General features: G+C 39.5%; 2 protein-coding genes across 2 annotated transcripts; one reads left to right on the forward strand and one right to left on the reverse strand.

Annotated features, from left to right (window-relative positions):
* Positions 1–6,572: 6,572 nt before the first annotated feature.
* On the reverse strand, positions 6,573–17,514 carry LOC108067584 (putative fatty acyl-CoA reductase CG8303). The gene is made up of 6 exons (XM_017156680.3): positions 17,403–17,514; positions 11,105–11,461; positions 8,147–8,651; positions 7,639–8,080; positions 7,169–7,426; positions 6,573–7,111 (listed from the first exon to the last, which is right to left on the reverse strand). The coding sequence occupies exons 2-6, from the start codon at positions 11,393–11,395 to the stop codon at positions 6,979–6,981; spliced, it is 1,629 nt and encodes a 542-aa protein (XP_017012169.2). The 5' UTR covers positions 11,396–11,461; positions 17,403–17,514; the 3' UTR covers positions 6,573–6,978.
* Positions 11,990–13,690, forward strand: LOC108067585 (uncharacterized). The gene has a single exon (XM_017156685.3). It carries the CDS (start codon positions 12,219–12,221, stop codon positions 13,500–13,502), a length of 1,284 nt encoding a protein of 427 aa, XP_017012174.2. The 5' UTR covers positions 11,990–12,218; the 3' UTR covers positions 13,503–13,690.
* Positions 17,515–18,529: the final 1,015 nt, after the last annotated feature.

Below are 18,529 nucleotides of genomic sequence, written 5' to 3' on the forward strand. Positions count from 1 at the left end.
ACTACTGTAAGAAAAAATTAAAAAAAAACCGACTTTCATTTCAAAAATACAGAATAATTGTAACCGGGCCTAAATTGGCTTTTTGTTTTGAGAAGTCGGCCAATATGCGAATTATTTTTAAAATCTTTTTTCTGCTTGGGCCAAACAAAAAGAACTTATTTTGTGGATCTGTGTAAAACATACACAGCGCCCTCTAGCGCTTTGCATGATAATCATTTAATTTAAATCATGTAGGTGTCGCAGCAGGCAAATGTCGAAAACGATGTTATTGGTGCTACCAGACCAAACAAATATGGGATAGATTGGAGCTACCAGACCAGGAAGAATGAATGGCGCCTTAGTTCAAAAATTGACATTTTTTAGCTATAACATAGCCATATAATAATAAATATGGATCTAGATAGTTTTTGTAAAATGAAATTAAGTTTATATATTGAATGCAAAGATTCCTATTAAATATTTAGATTAAATAAAACAAGAAAGGAAGCTAGCTTCGGCAAGCCGAAGCTTATATACCCTTGCAGATCATTCTATTAATTTACAAATCGCAAAAATGTTAAATTTCTTATTATTTCACATTAAATTTTCGATCGTTTCTATCACAACTATATGATATAGTAGTTCGATCTTTTAAAAATTAAAATCGAAATTCGGAAATATTTCAAAATAGTCATATCCCAGACTAGAAGGGAATGTAATAAAAACCAACAAAGATATAATTTTTTTCCCATTAATTTCCATTTAATTTTTCGACCGTTCCTATGGCTGCTATATGATATAGTGATCCGATTTAAAAAACAAAAAAACCGAAATTCAGAAATATATAAAAAAAAATATTCCCAAGAGTAGAAGGTAATATTTCAAAAAACATCGGAGCTATAATTTTTTTTCCGTTTTTTATACCCTTGCAGAGGGTATTATGATTTCAGTCAGAAGTTTGCAACGCAGTGAAGGAGACATTTCCGACCCCATAAAGTATATATATTCTTGATCTGCATCACAAGACGAGTCGATCTGGCCATGTCCGTCTGTCCGTCTGCCAGTCTCTTTGTCTGTCTGTCCGTATGAACGCTGAGATCTCGGAAACTATAAAAGTTAGAAGATTGACAGATTATAGGAGTTCCTACGCAGCGCAAGTTTATTTTAAAAGGGTTCCACGCCCCCTCTAACGCCCACAATCGCTTATATACGATTTTAAAAATTTCAATATTTTGGAATAGTAAAAGTGCAGTTTTATTGTACTTTATTTAGTCGCATCTAAAATCATTTTTCGTCACAAAAGTTGATATCAGAACTTTTGTACGTTGAAGGTGTGATCGTCACTAGTTTTTCACCTCGTTAAGAGGTGTTTTTATTTCATATCAGAAGTTGTTGTTTGTTTACTTTTGCTCTCATAGGTGCTAATATAAACATTTAAATTTAAATTGGTCAATCATAATTTGTAAGCCATTGTATTTAAACGAATTAAGTTAAAAAGGCGATGAAGTATATCAAAATACCTTTTAAACGAGTTATAGCACATGTCTGTACCTTTAGTAGTGTAGAACTTACAAACTAACGAAATTTAGCTATTTTTATCTTTTTTCCCGCTAAAGTAGAACAAAAGATTCTTATATGGAACTCTTAAGTGCAAATTTACTGATTCCATGACGCAAGTAAATCTAAATTTAATGTTTTCCCAAGTTAATAGGAATGAACGGCTTCCTGTCTTGTTTTACTATTAAATATTTTGTATTTTTAATTAGATGTGGAGAGGAAAATGTTTACCGGTTTCTTAAAGGGCAAAAATGGAGACATTTTTAGTCGGATGCCATAGATTGGCTCTTTGAGAGAAGGTGTCCGGTTCTTTAGGACCACCGACACCTCTGCGGAGTACTGTATCGAAATGGCGCCACGGACAGCCTTATACGCCATGCGTATAGGAACACTACGTTCAAGAAGCATACATATATAGCGGTGGTGGACAACTATATAGACGTCTCCCGCAATATCAGAGAGGACCACGCACGCTCAATGTGCATTGTGGAGTTCAGGAGGATAAAATACTTTTTGAAAAACATTTTCGAAGTTCATCCAGGAAGTGAAGTTACGCTGGCCAATGTAAGCTCTGATCTATTCGAGGACGTTGGGAAAAAGTGGACAGAGGTCCTACATGATGCCCTGGTGGAAGCGTTTGAGGAATTCAAAGAAGAAGTGAAGGTCACGGCAATGGCCAAGATGGAGGCGCCATTAGTTTTCTTTCCGGAACTTGAAGTCTTCTTCCATGTTGGATCCAGTACCAAGCAGTTACAGTTATTTTTTATCACCACCTTAAATAATTCAAATATTGTTAAATTATTTGTATTATTGTATAATAAAATATAAAGAAATCAATAAAAATCCAATATTAAATCGAATCGAACTTAATAACTTCTTATGTTATTGGTTTTTGGGAATTCACACGAGAAGGTAACAGCCATGATTTAACAAGTTATTGCTATCGGTTGACAATTTCGACCATTCGCTATAAAAAAATGGCACAGGACAGTGGAAAAATTCCCGAAAACGGACAAGGGCAACAAATGCCCCAACCAAGCATGTGGCCCCAACCATAGTGGGTCCCACCAATTAGTTGGACGCCGACTATGTGGTCCCAACCACAGTGGGTCCAACAGCTCTCGCAGGTGCCTCAGGTGCCACCACCACAACTGATCCCGCAGTTGCCTCAGGTGCCCGGACAACAGCCACAACAGCTCCAGCAGCTCAAGAAGTTGCGTGGCTCTGCGCACCTGGTCCACCCCCCGAAATGGCTGGCTGGTACGGTAGCGTTCCTACCGCCGTGCCAGTCAGTCACAGGGATGCGAATGGGACCCTGTGGACTACGGTCCCATTCCAGTGCTGGATGTGCTGGGCCAGGTGCCATGAGAGGAATAAAGCAGTTTTTCATAACTGCTTGGATCAGGTTCTGGTTTACTTCTGCCGCAAGTGTCCGTTTGCATCCAGGTCAAAAAATCCAAGTGGCCACCTCAGGGCTTGCCAAGGATTGTCAGACTACGTACCTGACGCTGACCACATCGCCTTACGGGAGCACTGGCAGCGGATGAATGAAGGAGGCCAGCAGGGCTAGGTCCCCAACTCCCTTTAGCCAGTTCTAGTGGTAAGTAGATTTTAAAATTTAATAGGTTTTTTCAACGCGGGATGGAACACAGTCGATTAGGCCTCAAGGGGACACGACTTAAAAAAAACGCTCCTAGTGCTCGACGTCCAAGGTGGTGTCATCATAGTCATAGAGTAAGAAAAGAGACTAGAGGTGGAGAAACATCGATGGAAACATCGATGAATCGATGTTTTACAATTTTTGAGAAACATCGATGTTTCTCCACCTCTATTAGAGGCACCATTCGCTCTGCCTCTGCCCGAACCTCTGCTGAGAGACAATTCAAGGCCAAGTTCGAAGCGAACTTCAATTTCTCACCGCATCCAACGTGTGCGAAGCAACAGCAATAATGTTGAGAGTCCACATACAAAAACAAAACATTGAGTGAGTGCGGTGCAGATATATAAAATCCCGTTAAACTCACCATGGGCCCAAAATGCATGTTTGAATCGAACATATTTAAAATTAGTCTAATTTTCGTTTTTAGCCTAGGTGGCATCATTGGCGAATTCGCCAAACAGAGCGGCAGAGCAAATGGCGTCTCTTTACATTATTACTCTATGAAAATATGACTGGCATATTGCTTTGACAGTCGGCAGTTCTCGTATTTTACTTTTGCTTTTTAAAACTACTGTAAGAAAAAATTAAAAAAAAACCGACTTTCATTTCAAAAATACAGAATAATTGTAACCGGGCCTAAATTGGCTTTTTGTTTTGAGAAGTCGGCCAATATGCGAATTATTTTTAAAATCTTTTTTCTGCTTGGGCCAAACAAAAAGAACTTATTTTGTGGATCTGTGTAAAACATACACAGCGCCCTCTAGCGCTTTGCATGATAATCATTTAATTTAAATCATGTAGGTGTCGCAGCAGGCAAATGTCGAAAACGATGTTATTGGTGCTACCAGACCAAACAAATATGGGATAGATTGGAGCTACCAGACCAGGAAGAATGAATGGCGCCTTAGTTCAAAAATTGACATTTTTTAGCTATAACATAGCCATATAATAATAAATATGGATCTAGATAGTTTTTGTAAAATGAAATTAAGTTTATATATTGAATGCAAAGATTCCTATTAAATATTTAGATTAAATAAAACAAGAAAGGAAGCTAGCTTCGGCAAGCCGAAGCTTATATACCCTTGCAGATCATTCTATTAATTTACAAATCGCAAAAATGTTAAATTTCTTATTATTTCACATTAAATTTTCGATCGTTTCTATCACAACTATATGATATAGTAGTTCGATCTTTTAAAAATTAAAATCGAAATTCGGAAATATTTCAAAATAGTCATATCCCAGACTAGAAGGGAATGTAATAAAAACCAACAAAGATATAATTTTTTTCCCATTAATTTCCATTTAATTTTTCGACCGTTCCTATGGCTGCTATATGATATAGTGATCCGATTTAAAAAACAAAAAAACCGAAATTCAGAAATATATAAAAAACAAGAAAGGAAGCTACCTTCGGCCAGCCGAAGCTTATATACCCTTGTAGATAAAAGAATACTCACTCGGTGCAGTTCCAGGGATTCCAGATTCAGCGTTTCGATTTATTTCAATTTCGTTTTTAAGTAGTCAAGAATCAAAACGCCTACTTCCTACAAAGTTACAATGAATTTTCTTATATTTGTTTGGGAGCCTTAAGATATAGTGGTCCGATCCGGCTGGCTCCGACATATGTACTACCTGCAATAGAAAGAAGGCTTTCGGGAAAGTTTCATCGCGATAGCTTTAAAACTGAGAGACTAGTTCGCATAGAAACGGACAGACGGACAGACGGACAGACGGACAGACGGACATGGCTAGATAGACTCGGCTATTGGTGCTGATCAAGAATATATATACTTTATGTGGTCGGAAACGTCTCCTTCACTGCGTTGCAAACATCTGACTGAAATTATAATACCCTCTACAAGGGTATAAAAATATTCCCAAGAGTAGAAGGTAATATTTCAAAAAACATCGGAGCTATAATTTTTTTTCCGTTTTTTATACCCTTGCAGAGGGTATTATGATTTCAGTCAGAAGTTTGCAACGCAGTGAAGGAGACATTTCCGACCCCATAAAGTATATATATTCTTGATCTGCATCACAAGACGAGTCGATCTAGCCATGTCCGTCTGTCCGTCCGTCTGTCCGTCTGTCCGTCCGTCTGTCCGTCTGTCCGTCCGTTTCTACGCAAACTAGTCTCTCAGTTTTAAAGCTATCGGGATGAAACTTTCGTAAAAGTCGTATTTCTATTGCAGGTAGTATATATGTCGGAACCAACCGGATCGGACAACTATATCTTATAGCTCCCATAGGAAGGATAAAAAAAAAAAACGTAAAAAATTCTAGCTCCGGTGTTTTTTAAAATTTTACCTTCTACTCTTGGGAATATTTTTTTTATATATTTCTGAATTTCGGTTTTTTTGTTTTTTAAATCGGATCACTATATCATATAGCTGCCATAGGAACGGTCGAAAAATTAAATGGAAATTAATGGGAAAAAAATTATATCTTTGTTGGTTTTTATTACATTCCCTTCTACTCTGGGATATGACTATTTTGAAATATTTCCGAATTTCGATTTTAATTTTTAAAAGATCGAACTACTATATCATATAGCTGTGATAGAAACGATCGAAAAATTAATGTGAAATAATAAAAAATTTAACATTTTTGCGATTTGTAAATTAATAGAATGATCTGCAAGGGTATATAAGCTTCGGCTTGCCGAAGCTAGCTTCCTTTCTTGTTTCCGTTTTTTTTTCGATCCTTCCTATGGGAGCTATAAGATATAGTTGTCCGATCCGGTTGGTTCCGACATATATACTACCTGCAATAGAAATACGACTTTTACGAAAGTTTCATCCCGATAGCTTTAAAACTGAGAGACTAGTTTGCGTAGAAACGGACGGACAGACGGACGGACAGACGGACATGGCTAGATCGACTCGTCTAGTGATGCTGATCAAGAATATATATACTTTATGGGGTCGGAAACGTCTCCTTCACTGCGTTGCAAACTTCTGACTGAAATCATAATACCCTCTGCAAGGGTATAAAAACATAGTTTTTAATTGATTGATTAATTTAGCGAATGAAAATATTTCAATTCATATTAAAATCAAAGTTGAAAGAGGTTTCCAAAAAAATTATAATGCTTAGTTCGGTCATAAATTTCTTTCTGACAGTGGTTGGAAATGGTTTGTTGTGGGTCAATTTGCTGAAGCTTATAATGGTGAAACGTTGCTTTACACTGCACAGCATTAAGGATCTCCTCCGTGAGATTGTGTAAGCGGGAAATCCGACCCTTAAAATGGGTTATGTCAAAAAAATATTTATTTAACTACTATTATGTAAATATTATTTAAAGACTACTTACTTACGTCCGAACGAACCCTTTTAACCGAAATAATATCAAAATAAAAAGACATGAAAATTTTCCTTAATATTAAAATCATATTTATTTGAATAATAGTTACATATTTAATCATTTTAAGTTTAGTTCTCGTATTCTTCGACTATTTGACTATAAACCGGTTGATTATTACAACAAGCTATAATTTTCACTTGTTTTACATTAAGTGTTTAGTTAAAGTGACTAAGTTTTGGGCTACATTTGCATTGCTGTGTGAATAGATTCGTGTCTAGTGTTGGTTTGATTGTTTATTATTATGATACACTTTTCTGACTTGTACTTGGCTTGTGTGAAAGAGCTTAAAAGTAAAATACATGATACCCTACTAAGAACAAACTACAGATGAAAACGGACAACCATGTGGAAGAGGATCGGTATTGGAGCGGGAATATTGCACAATCCAGCGGTTGGCGATCCAGAAAGCTGACTACAACCAGACGAGGAATCCCCAGATCAAAATCGCCAGCGTAAGGCCAATCTGCAGGCCCAAAGTGAGAGTGAGGGAGAAGTACAAGACGGCGAAGATGACAACATAGCCCGCATAGTACAGGAAATTGAAGCTAAAGAAATAAAACAGATCAGACCTGGTTTTAAGATATATGACTCTGTGTACTTACACCTTCCAATAGTTGCGATGCCACTCGGTGGTCACTGCTGACTCCTTGAAGTAGAATCGCCGGATGCCAATCAAACAGCGATCGATAAACTCCGACCAATCGCACTGGCTGGCATCGAAATTATAGCGTCGCCGATCGCTCTCTGGTATCAACGCTGATATACGAAGCGCATTCTTAAGGGAGTATCGGAAGTCCTTGTCCAGGAAGTAGTCGAAGGCCTTGGTTCCTTTTTGGAAAACGCGCATGTACTCATAGGCTCTAAAAAAAGGTGAGTTTCAAGGTGATGATTGAAGTTAGTACAGCTTAGTTCTATGATTTTTGCGCCCTTATAATTCCCAAGTCGCTTTTTGGAAAACTTTAAGTGCTTTATTTTTGTGTTATATATATTCAAACACAACGCTTATCATTTTAATGCAGTTTCTAGTTTGTTTTCTGAAATCCAAGGTAATTTATAATTTTATCTAACTTACGTGTGCTGCGGCATTCCGATTCCGAATAGCTTTTCTGGAATGATAAAGACCATTGCTGGCAGCAAATGGAACAGATAGAAGAACAGATTGTAACGCCATCCATTGCGCAACTTGGTCGCCGGTTTCCAAACAAAACTGTTGGGCGGATGCCGTTCCACGCTGTCGTTGATGATCGTGCAGAACTCGGCGAGGTTCAGGGGATTTACCTCTCCCGAGGTGCAATGGATGATCTCCGGCTGCTCCAGCTTCCGGGTGCCCACGTACCAGCCCATGACCAGTGATGAGTTGATCACATAGTCGCATGGTATGATGTCGATCACAGCATTAGCACTCCCGCACATTGTACGGAAGATTCCCTTCACAAAGCCGGCCAAGAAGCCCAGGTGCCCAGAGTTCGCGTTTCCCACCCAGCCCTTCATCGGGTGCTCCAAGGTGCCGTATACTGTAAATGGAGGCAAAACAATAGTTAAGAATGATTTTTATTGAGCTCTCCCCAGTGGAAACTCACCAATCGATGGCCTGACTATGGCTGCCGGCAGTCCCGACATCTCGGCCATCAGCAGATTCTCCGAGAGGTTCTTGGTAAACGTATACGTATTGGGATGATCCCGGATATAGCCCTTGCACTTTTGATCGGTGAAGTCCTCCCAGGCGGAATCGTCCTCGGCCATTTTCATCATCTCGTACGGATCGAACTGTGACTTGTACACCTCCTCGGCAATCAGACCCCGATTATTGCTATTGCAGAAGGCCGTGGAGCAATAGATGTAGGCGGCCAGTTGCTTCAGCTGCTTGGCCAGCTCAATGGTGCGCATCGTTCCCGTGAGATTGGTGCGAATGGCGGTGCGCAGCGGAGAGCTGAACTTGATGGTGGCGGCACTGTGGTAGATCACATTGACCCGGTCGATCAGCTCCTGCAGCAGTTCGGGGGCAAAGCCAAAGTTCGGTTCGCTCAGTTCACCAACTACAGGGACCACCTTGGCCAGGGTCTTCTCAGAGTACTTTTCGAAAATCTGTTAGAAGAGGTTTGAATAATGCAATAAAAAAATAAATACTTAAGTTTTATGATGATCGGGTCAAGTATTTAATAAAAATCAAAAGACTAAAAATGATTTTACGACTTTAAATTGCAGGCAATAAATATCTTAATGTGAATGTTTTGGTCATAACAAAATCTTGACTTAATAATGGTAATATCTAAATCTATTAACTGGTATTCAATGATTTCATGACATTTAATCAAAAACAATTAAAAATTGGTATGCAATTTTAGTAGTTTAAAACCAGGTTTAAGCTCGAATCTTTTCCCCCTGTGGACACGGATGTTGCAAATTAATTTCACTGCTGTCTGGAGGTCGGCATGGCAACTATCCACGCCCACATTATGCCCAACAAATTATGATTGTTAGCGCTGAGTGTTTTCTTCTGCATTTTTACCTTTTTTGGAAATACTTGTAAGTAAGCAATTTCTAAAGCAAACAACATTTACTGTTAGCTGCTTTTGGTTACGCCATTAAAAATACGTTTAAAAATATAATTAACAATATGTGAAGAGACCCGTAAGAAAAGAAAGAGAGAGCCACATAATGGGAGGACTGGCTTTGTTGGGACGAAGATTTAGGCACTATTTGGTTTCGTACACTCAAAATAAAATTAACCCTAAAGTCAAGGAAATCGCCCTACTTTTGTCTTCAAGACAAGCTCGCCCTAAATTTTAGGGTCACATTTTTCTATATTTTTGATTTTTTTTGACGTCATATTTCTAAATTTTAGGATAATTTTACTAAATTTAAGGGCAAAAATTTCTAAAAATTAGGAAATTTTCCTAAAAAATAGAAATTAAAAACAAAGCAAAAAACATGTTCAATCATGATTTTTTTTTGTATATACGTTTATATTATGTACTCCTCCCTATATACATATGCAGGCGTTGTGTGTCATGTATATTGTGAATGTTAAAGGTTATGTATTTATTATTATGTATTTGCGCTTGGATTTCGTATCTAACCAAAGCCAAATGTGGTTGTAAATGTAGACTACGGGACTGCGGAAGATTGGGAATGTAGAAATTATGATTAGTTAATATTTTATGTTCATGAAAAAAAACTTACAATTTTTACTTGTCCGTCGTGAGAATCGAACCCGGGTCTCCCGCGCGAGGAGCGAATGGCCTACATACTGGGCCATTGTAGCACTTAAACTTGCTGTGGCAAACCGAGCATTGTATGTAAAGGGTGAAGCGGACAACACATTTGAATACTAATTGCATAATTTTGACCATTCGCGTTTTACTTATTTACATACGTATATACATATGTATATATTTATGCTAACGCAATTTATATTATGTGTAGTATATAGTAAATAGCTGAATATAAACCTAATTATTTTTAGTTTACCGCTTGCCATCAATAAAAAAAGGAATAAAAAAAAGTAAAAAAATTAATAAAAAGAAAAGAAAATAAAATAAATAAAAAAAAAATAAAATAATAATAATAAAATAATAAAAAATAAAATAATAATAATAAAGGTTAAAAAATTTTGCTCTGGGACTCGAACCCGCGTCGATTCGATTGCTAACCAAGTGCTTTAACGGTCTGCGCCACGAGTACAGCCGGCCGGCAGCTGACAAGTTCTGGCATTGAACATTTTGGTGTGCCAGAGCATGTGAAAACAAATATTTCTATTTTTTAGAAAAAATTTCTACTTTTTAGAAAGTGTTTCTATTATTTAGGGTTGGTTTCATTTTAGGGTTAGGGCACTAATTTTTAGAAAAGGTGTTGCCAAAATATTTTATTATTTTCGTTTGCCTTTCTATTTTTCAGAAAATAATTTCTAATTTTAAGGGCATTTTTTCTAGATTTTAGGGTGATTTTAGTTCATGGTAACCATTTTCTACATTTAAGAAAAACTTCCTGGATTTAAGGAAAACTTTCTTGACTTAAGAAAAATTTCCTTAGATTTAGAAATAACTTTCTTGTATTTAGAAAAAAGAAATTTTAATGGCGATTTTCTAAAATTTAGGGTTAAATTTATTTTGAGTGTATGCAAAAAGAGTGTAAGGTAATTTTAAAAGCTAAACTTTCATAGTTTTGTGTTTAAAAAATTATGCAAAATTAAAAACTCAAACGAAAAGAACATATAAAAAAAAAAATATAAAATAATTCGCGTGTTAAAAATAATTTTTTATAATAAAATTTATCCTAAAAAATTTTTAAAAGAGTATTGCTAACTCTTTGTAAATTCAAAACGAAAGCGAATGAAAATAAAAAAGCCAGCGGAAGAGGTCGGCGATGTTACGACTTGGGCAAATTAACGCCCCATAAAGAGACTCGTAATTGGCTTTAATGATACACCTTGTAGACAGCTCGTCGGGGGCACATTCGTGTCAGGGGGCGTGGCCGGGTGCTGCCCCCTTTTTAGCGGCCAAAAAATAGTAAGGCGAGAAAAACGGCACTAGACTTACCGGCTTCTGGAGCAGTCGACGGATCCGCTCGTTCGGATCGAACTTGCGCTTGCCCCGGACCAGAACGTAGATGGTTCCAATGTCCGGATGTGTGTCCAGTAGCGCCTCTATGAGGACAGTTCCCAAGAATCCAGTGCCGCCGGTGACGAAGATGTTCTTGTGGGCAAAGAATTCCGGAATGGTCAGCGACGTGCTCAACTGGTGACCGCTGACCCGGAGCTTTCCATTCCCGATGCTGTTGTTGTTTTCCGGGGGAGAGGTGGTGCCGCCATGTTCCGTGATGACAGCCATGGTGTAGGGCTCGAGATTCGTCGGCGGCGCCAATTTGCTGCTGAGATTTGAAGTCGGTTGGGCGAGCTGAGGAGGGGAAATAAAACAAGGAAACGCGCCGTGACATCGGTTAGTTCAAGTCCATTAGTCCAACTGGATCGCTGCGACAATATAAATTCAGCCGGCGATCGAGGGCAGTGCCGAAAAAGCGAGAAACCTGATACCCTCCTCAGTGTGTCAAGTTGAGCTTGCGGCGGAAGTGCATCATAAATCTGTTATCAAAATTAGATGGAAGTGGAGTGCACGATGCGGAAAGCAGACAACCTCAATTCGGTGCTGAATATTTAAGCTTTTCACTTCCACACTTTTCCACTTTCGGTGTGAACCTAAATGGAAATTTACTTCAAAGGCCAACCGCTTTCGTGATAAGATAAATCATTAAAATAAATAAATTTTCACATTTCTAAAAGAAAATTGTATTTAAATTAATTAAAATCGTATTACCTAAAATAAATAGTTAATTTTCCCGCTAGACTCCGATCGACGACCAGTAGGTCTTGACTTCCTCCTCGATTTTTCTGTTCAACTCGGTTAGCATTGCCTTTTACTTCCTGGGAAAAAGTCATCAGCGTACTCATAATATTCCCAGTTTGCGAAGCATTCAGTTCACAAAATTTCGGTCATTCTTTTCGGAGTTGAAAATTTGTAGCTTTCAAAATTGAAAATTTGAAATTTCAGTCCGGAAACTCATTTTGCCTTACAAGCACCCGGAAAACGCATCAAAATTATTAGTTTCTGAATTCAGAGGGAGTTCGAGTTCAATCGAAGGCCAATTTGTTGCACAATGAATACCACTTTTAAGGTGGCTCGAGTGAGTCTAAATCGATGTTGGCGGTTTGTTAGCCAGAAAGCCAGGAGTGAGGTTCCCGGTTTGCGAAGATTACCAGCACCGGCGGTTTCCAGCCAAAGGCGTCGCTATGCCGAACGATATACCTTCGACGACAGGACGCAGGCCCAAATTGAGGGCAGGAAAAGGGAGATGAGCGAGGTCCCGGTTCCCAAGGAGTCCCCTTGGCGCGATGGCGAGTGGAGTGCCGATTTCCCCGAACGTTTGGATGAGTTGGGCTACGAATCTCATTGCAACGATCGCCTGTACATAGCGAAAAACAAATTCCGCCACGACCACGAAAAATATAGAATGGAACGCGAGGAGCGTCGCGAGGAGGCCCAGAAGAGGATCAGTAGTCACTTTGCTCACGGTCAGGGTCACAGTCACGGTCAGGATCACCAGGAAACGGATACCATTCGCCGGCGAGCCATTTTGCAGGATCCCGCCGAACACCAGAAACGGCAGGCGGCCATTATCGAGCAGAATCGACGCAGGTGGCAGAGTCGCCCGGAATCGAGGAGGGAAACGAATACCTCGGAGATAACCTATCGCCCGGATCCGCGAAAGGAGAAGTACATTGAGGAGAAAATGCAGAAGGACTATGAAGACTACCAACGCTCACGACGACGTCCAGAGAACGCGGAGGAGACGGTGGATAGTCAAACGGTGGTCTACGATCCCAATCGTCCCACTGCCGCGTGGGCGAAGAAGCGGCAGCAGGAGCACGAGGCGGAGTACTGGCACTCCTGGCACACCTGTCCAGGCTCCCGGGAGACGGAGACCACGGAGGAGGTGAAGCCCCATCTTAAGCGCAAGAAGGTGGTGGGCATTCCGCCCGCTTATCCACGGGACTACCAGCGACGAGGCTATCATCAGATAGTGCCGCCTACAAATCGGCTGAAGGCCAAGACCGTATTGCTGCTGCCAAGGCGACGACCCTCTGGCATCGATAAGCAGTTCCACAAGTTTGCCCGAAAACAGGCCACACTCTGGAATCGGGACTTCCAAGAGCCGGAGGACAATGAGGAACAAATGCCGAAACCACAACTTGTGCCCAAGAAGGAGGACAAAAAGAAGCCCAAAAGGAAGGAGGAGCGTCGATCGGTGGAACCTCCACGATTCCGAATGGTCGTGAAAACCCGAACGCCAGTTTCCCGTCCTTCGACGCCCGTCTGCAGTTACGCCGGCCAGCTGGACGTATCGCCGCTAAACGCCGGATTATATGGGGTCCCTGCGTAAATCCGTGTCCGAAACCTGGCGAAACTTCTCCAGTGGCAGCACCAAATAGAGGCTTTCTGGAGGCAGGAGACCAAGACAGCGTTGTGAATTGCCCTTTTTATCAAGAGTTAATTTTTGAACACATTTACTGATATATTTGGCTGAGCTCCTCGCGGGGTTCTGGGATATTATAGTATACTTTAAAATTATTGACGTTTTATAAACTAGTTAAGCGCAACTGGGGGGTCCAAATTAATGGGAAAGGGGAAATTTACCAAGAAAATTCCTTCTCGGAAAGTACCCAGAATGTGAAATTGCTTATACATTCTGTAAACTAATTGCAGTGATGAACCGAATTGTGCAGGTAAACAACCTGATCTCTATTAGTAAACAAGTAATCATTTCTGTAAAGTAATGGGGAATTAAAACTGACGCATTTAGCTGTCATAATAATAAAGCAGGTAAATAAAACGTGTTTATAACTTGTGAGAAAAGTTAATACAATTTTATTGGGGTTCCCATGGTTCTGGAAAAGGTGACTTGTAGAGATTCGAATTTATAAGCTCTTAATACCATTTCCTTTAAATCGTCATCAAATCGTCATCATGTTGACCAGCACTGGCAGGAAAATGAACTGAAGAATTCGAGGTTAGTTATAACCTTTCAACTTTCCCACACTTAAGCCCAATTAACCTTTTACTTTAATCACCAGTTGGATTAGAGTGGCTAAGCTCACATTAATTAATACCCCCCAAAACTTTCGGACTGCCACTCTTCCACAATCAAACCCATGGCCGTTGCCCAACACTGTACAACTGTACTTTCCCAGCCAACTGCAAAACCATTCACAAAGCCGCCTTTTGTTCGCTCCATCCGAAACCATCAATAGCTCGACTAATTAATGGCAAATGACGCGTATATCCGAAAAAAAGAAACCGAAAAGCCTCGAAAAAAAGAAATCAAACCAAGGTATAACCGATGTAGTTAGATCTCACACGGCGAATTGCCCAAGCTCTGTGTACAGGTGGAAAACATAATTAACGAAATGCGTAACAATTTGTTGGAGGAGAGATTAATTTCGAACATTTTTGTGTGATTTCAAACTGTGTCAAGGCCGCCCAGCCGGAGATCTTAAGTGGAGTTGTCTGCTTGGGAGGAGGTGATCTATAGGCCCACCAATACCACATATATTTGGAGTTTGGCCGGACAAACAAAAAAACAAAAACTAAAACTCAGCTCAATCAAAATGCACGGTCACGGTCAGATCGCTGTTGATCTCTAGAGATCGTCGTGCTGCGTTGTCTTCGTATGCAGATGAATCCAACGGATCGAACGCCGTACAGATCTCTCTATAGGGCTACAGTTGATATAGTTGCGCGATTTCTGTGTTTTTCGGGGGCTAACACCCAAGCGCTAATTGCTTAGCTTGTAATTGACCAACTGACAGATCGGACGGCCCCCAAAAACCTTCGCTGGCTTTTCCTGACTCAACACATTTTTTCAATGGCATTTCGCTTTCGAAAAACCAAACTTCGCCATGTGGCCTGATCAGTAATCCAGAATTATGCAAATTATGTTCTCTGGATCTGAGACAGAATGCCGCCAGCTCGGCCAACATCGAAGCGATCGGAGTTAACTGGTTTCGGTTGCTCTTGGCCTGGCCCCCATTCAAATGATTTGCATTTGATTTCCTCGAACTCGCAGCCAAGAGATTCATCGCCATTTTGCCCTGGCCCAGCAACATTTTTGTCATATTTCTCACTTATTTCTAATACCTATGTTTGGTTTAGTAAAGTTCTTCGCTAGTTTCGGCCAACAGGTTTTTAGTTTGGGGATTTGGGATTGACAGCTTCAATATTGATTGTCTTTGGGAGGGCGAGGGCTAACAGATCGTTGAACTTGACATTTTTGTTGGGTTATATAAATTGGGACAAAGACCTTGTTTGATGTCAGCTATATGGCATTGATTTGTTGAGAACATATATCTTACTATGGCCTATATTATTCCTTGAACAGGTTACTTTGGAGGTTACGTTGAAATGTTTTAATTATAATTTTTCAAACTACATTTTTTGTTTACATTGGAAAGAAATAAATGTATTATTATTTTTGCTGTGTTTTTCAAAGTGTGCCTTTTTAATTTTTTCAATTATCACAATTGAATATATTCGCAAAGAAGAATGCAATGAAGCGCTTAGAATAATCTCTATAGTCAAAGGGGTACATATTTTTCACCTTCCATTTTGCATTTTTTATGGATAAGCACATGGACTATACTATATATAAATAAACAATATACACAGATATTTACAGAGCTGTGGCTGTATATGCCCTAAGATTTGCATAATTTTGCTACGTCTGCGCTTTGCTCTGTTCGTAATTTCTGTTTAGACAAATGACTGAAACCCAGCTGTGTCTTCAGTTTCCTCCGTATGGGTGAGTATCTGTGTGCGTCGGAGTATATACAAACTGTTTTTGCATATTAAATATTTGGAAATTTCTTTTGCCGTCTCAAAATGGCAAATATCGAGTTTGAAGCCCTAGGCTAAAAAGCCCTAATGAACAAATTATAAAAAGTAAGCAAGTTAGCTGAGCAGCTCTTTGGGAGTCAGGGTATACTCTAACTGTGACGAATTTTTGGGTTTTGTTTATGACTAAAGATCCATTTCGGTCACTTTCTATTTTACGACGAACAGATCTCTCTCATCTCCGTTCGCGCCATTGATTTCTCTTCATGTGCTGTTATGATTTTATTCCATTCAAATCGATTCCCCTTGATTTGATTGTCTTTTTGCTTTATTTTATTTCCGCCTTGGCAACCAAATGTGTAACAATAATTTTGTTTTGTTTATGCTAGGCATGAACATTTCGGGCGACAAAGGAGTGGAGGGGAATTGGATTCAATGCGCCATAAAAACCGAATGAAAAAAACGTCGATCAAATCGCACTTGTGCTGGGCACTGGCAGTAAATGCCTGTGTAGACCTTAACATTGAAAGTTCCACAAAATAAACAGATACAAAACGAGCTGATTGAACCTTTTTTCGGAGGGCAATTTTAAAAATGGAAATTCCATTGAACGTCAATCAAAAGATTCAAGAAACGAACTTGGGGCAGCGATTCAATCAAAAGACTCAAGAAACAAACTTCATCTCGGCTTGTTACTTTGCTTTCAATTTTGGACAATTGAAATTTTTGTCGTCTAAGTTGTTATGCCCATTAAGAAATTCTACACAACAATTGTCTTATTTATTTGTATTTCCAGAAGTTTGGCAAACCGGTTCGCGGCATAAAATTCGATGTCAGCCAAGAGAAAAAAACATAATAAATTATGGAAGAAGTGTCTGACAGAAATTAGCCACGCGTCACATCCAGGTACCATAAAATTAAATACTAATAAGAGCTTTCAAGTCTAGCCGAATTCTTGAAAGTAAAATCAAAACAACGCATCTTGTTTGTTTTGCTGCCCATGAATTTTCCAGCAAGCGCTGGAAAAACCACATGGGAAAACTTACTCAATCGGTGTCGCGAAAAAGTGTACCAACTCAAAACACACTCACACACACACGCACACGAACTGATACAAAGAGAGCGGCTGAGAGCGAGGAAAACTGGAAAAGCTATGAAAACAAACATTTAAGTGAAAATCGAAGAGCTAAGTCAACAGCTTTTCCAGTGGGTTTTCCGCAAGGCAATCCAAATAAAAAAACAAATCTAATCTCATTTTGCACTTTTCTGGCAAATCAGAACTCTTTCGTCACTTCCGCTTGGATTGTTAGGCAATTGATTTGCAATTAACGCGATTATTAATATTATTTTTTATTATCGATTGCACCACCCAGCGGGGCGTTTCACTTTGCACTTGATTTAAAAGTTTTGGAGCACGACTTGAGGCAGATGTTAAGGCGAAGTGCAAACTAACCAAAAGTGTCGGGGGCGAAGGAGAGATCGGGGGGTTGGTCACTAGGAGGATCGATCCGCTTTTAGCCAACTTGCTGCCAATGCCGACGCACGCTCACTGAAGACTGATTGCGGGCTCTGGAAATAATATGATCGCAGCTAATGCTGAAAAGCACTCACTCACGGTTTCTGAGTTCCAGAGCTTGTGTCAGCGTTTCCGAGTTCAGCTCGCCAAGACTTCGGGGCACGTAATGAAAATCGGAACAGAAAATAATCAAGAGGCAGCTCGAGAAGCCAAACCCGCAAACTCAGCAGCCAGGCAAAAATAAAATTCGTAAAAACACTGAGAGAGCTTTGAGTGGCCAGCGAAGCAACGATGTTTGACTTTTTGGTAACTGAGAAAGCGGCCTCTCCAAATTGTGGCTATTGCTGGATCTATTACGAGTGCGTGGTATCTGTTGAGTGGATCTGGCAATGCCTTTTCGACTGGCGCTTGGAGTGAGTTAGACTGGCCTCTTGAGTCAAAGATAGATTTGCGGATTCTCCAAGAATAGTTTACAATATTTTAATTTCGACCCTATGAAGTTTTTCCTTTTCTTTCCTCTCATAACCTATCATATCTTATCCTATCTTTTGGACATCAATTTTAAGACTTTGCCTTTTAATATCCTAAGATCCCAATTTAAGTTGATAACCTATCAACATAATTTTTAAAATTATAGGTAATAGTATGTTGCATGAAAATATTATTTTGTCATGCTCACTGAAGTACGAAATATACCGATTTAAAAATTAAAATTTGTATACAATTTGTAATTTAAACTTTCTGTGAGTACTGAAGTTACAGTTTGTGGTTGTTGACATTTGCAGCTCGAGGGACAAAAAATCCCCTTTTCAATTGTAGCCACCTTTGCAAAGTTTTCACTTTGCCAACTTGCTTCCTGTTCTTTTATTTTTAAGCACACGAATCAGTTTGCTGACATTTCCAATTTATTAAGGCCAGGTATACAACGAGTACATATTTTCTGCTGACTTTAATAATTTGATTTTGGTGTCAATGTGGAAGGAAAATTACCGGTAGATCGCATGAGGTGTTGTTAATCACGTTATTCATTGTCTAATTATGCAATACGATTTCTTGAGTTAATT

Source organism: Drosophila takahashii, chromosome 2R (genome assembly GCF_030179915.1).
Source record: "Drosophila takahashii strain IR98-3 E-12201 chromosome 2R, DtakHiC1v2, whole genome shotgun sequence".
NCBI lineage: Eukaryota > Metazoa > Arthropoda > Insecta > Diptera > Drosophilidae > Drosophila > Drosophila takahashii.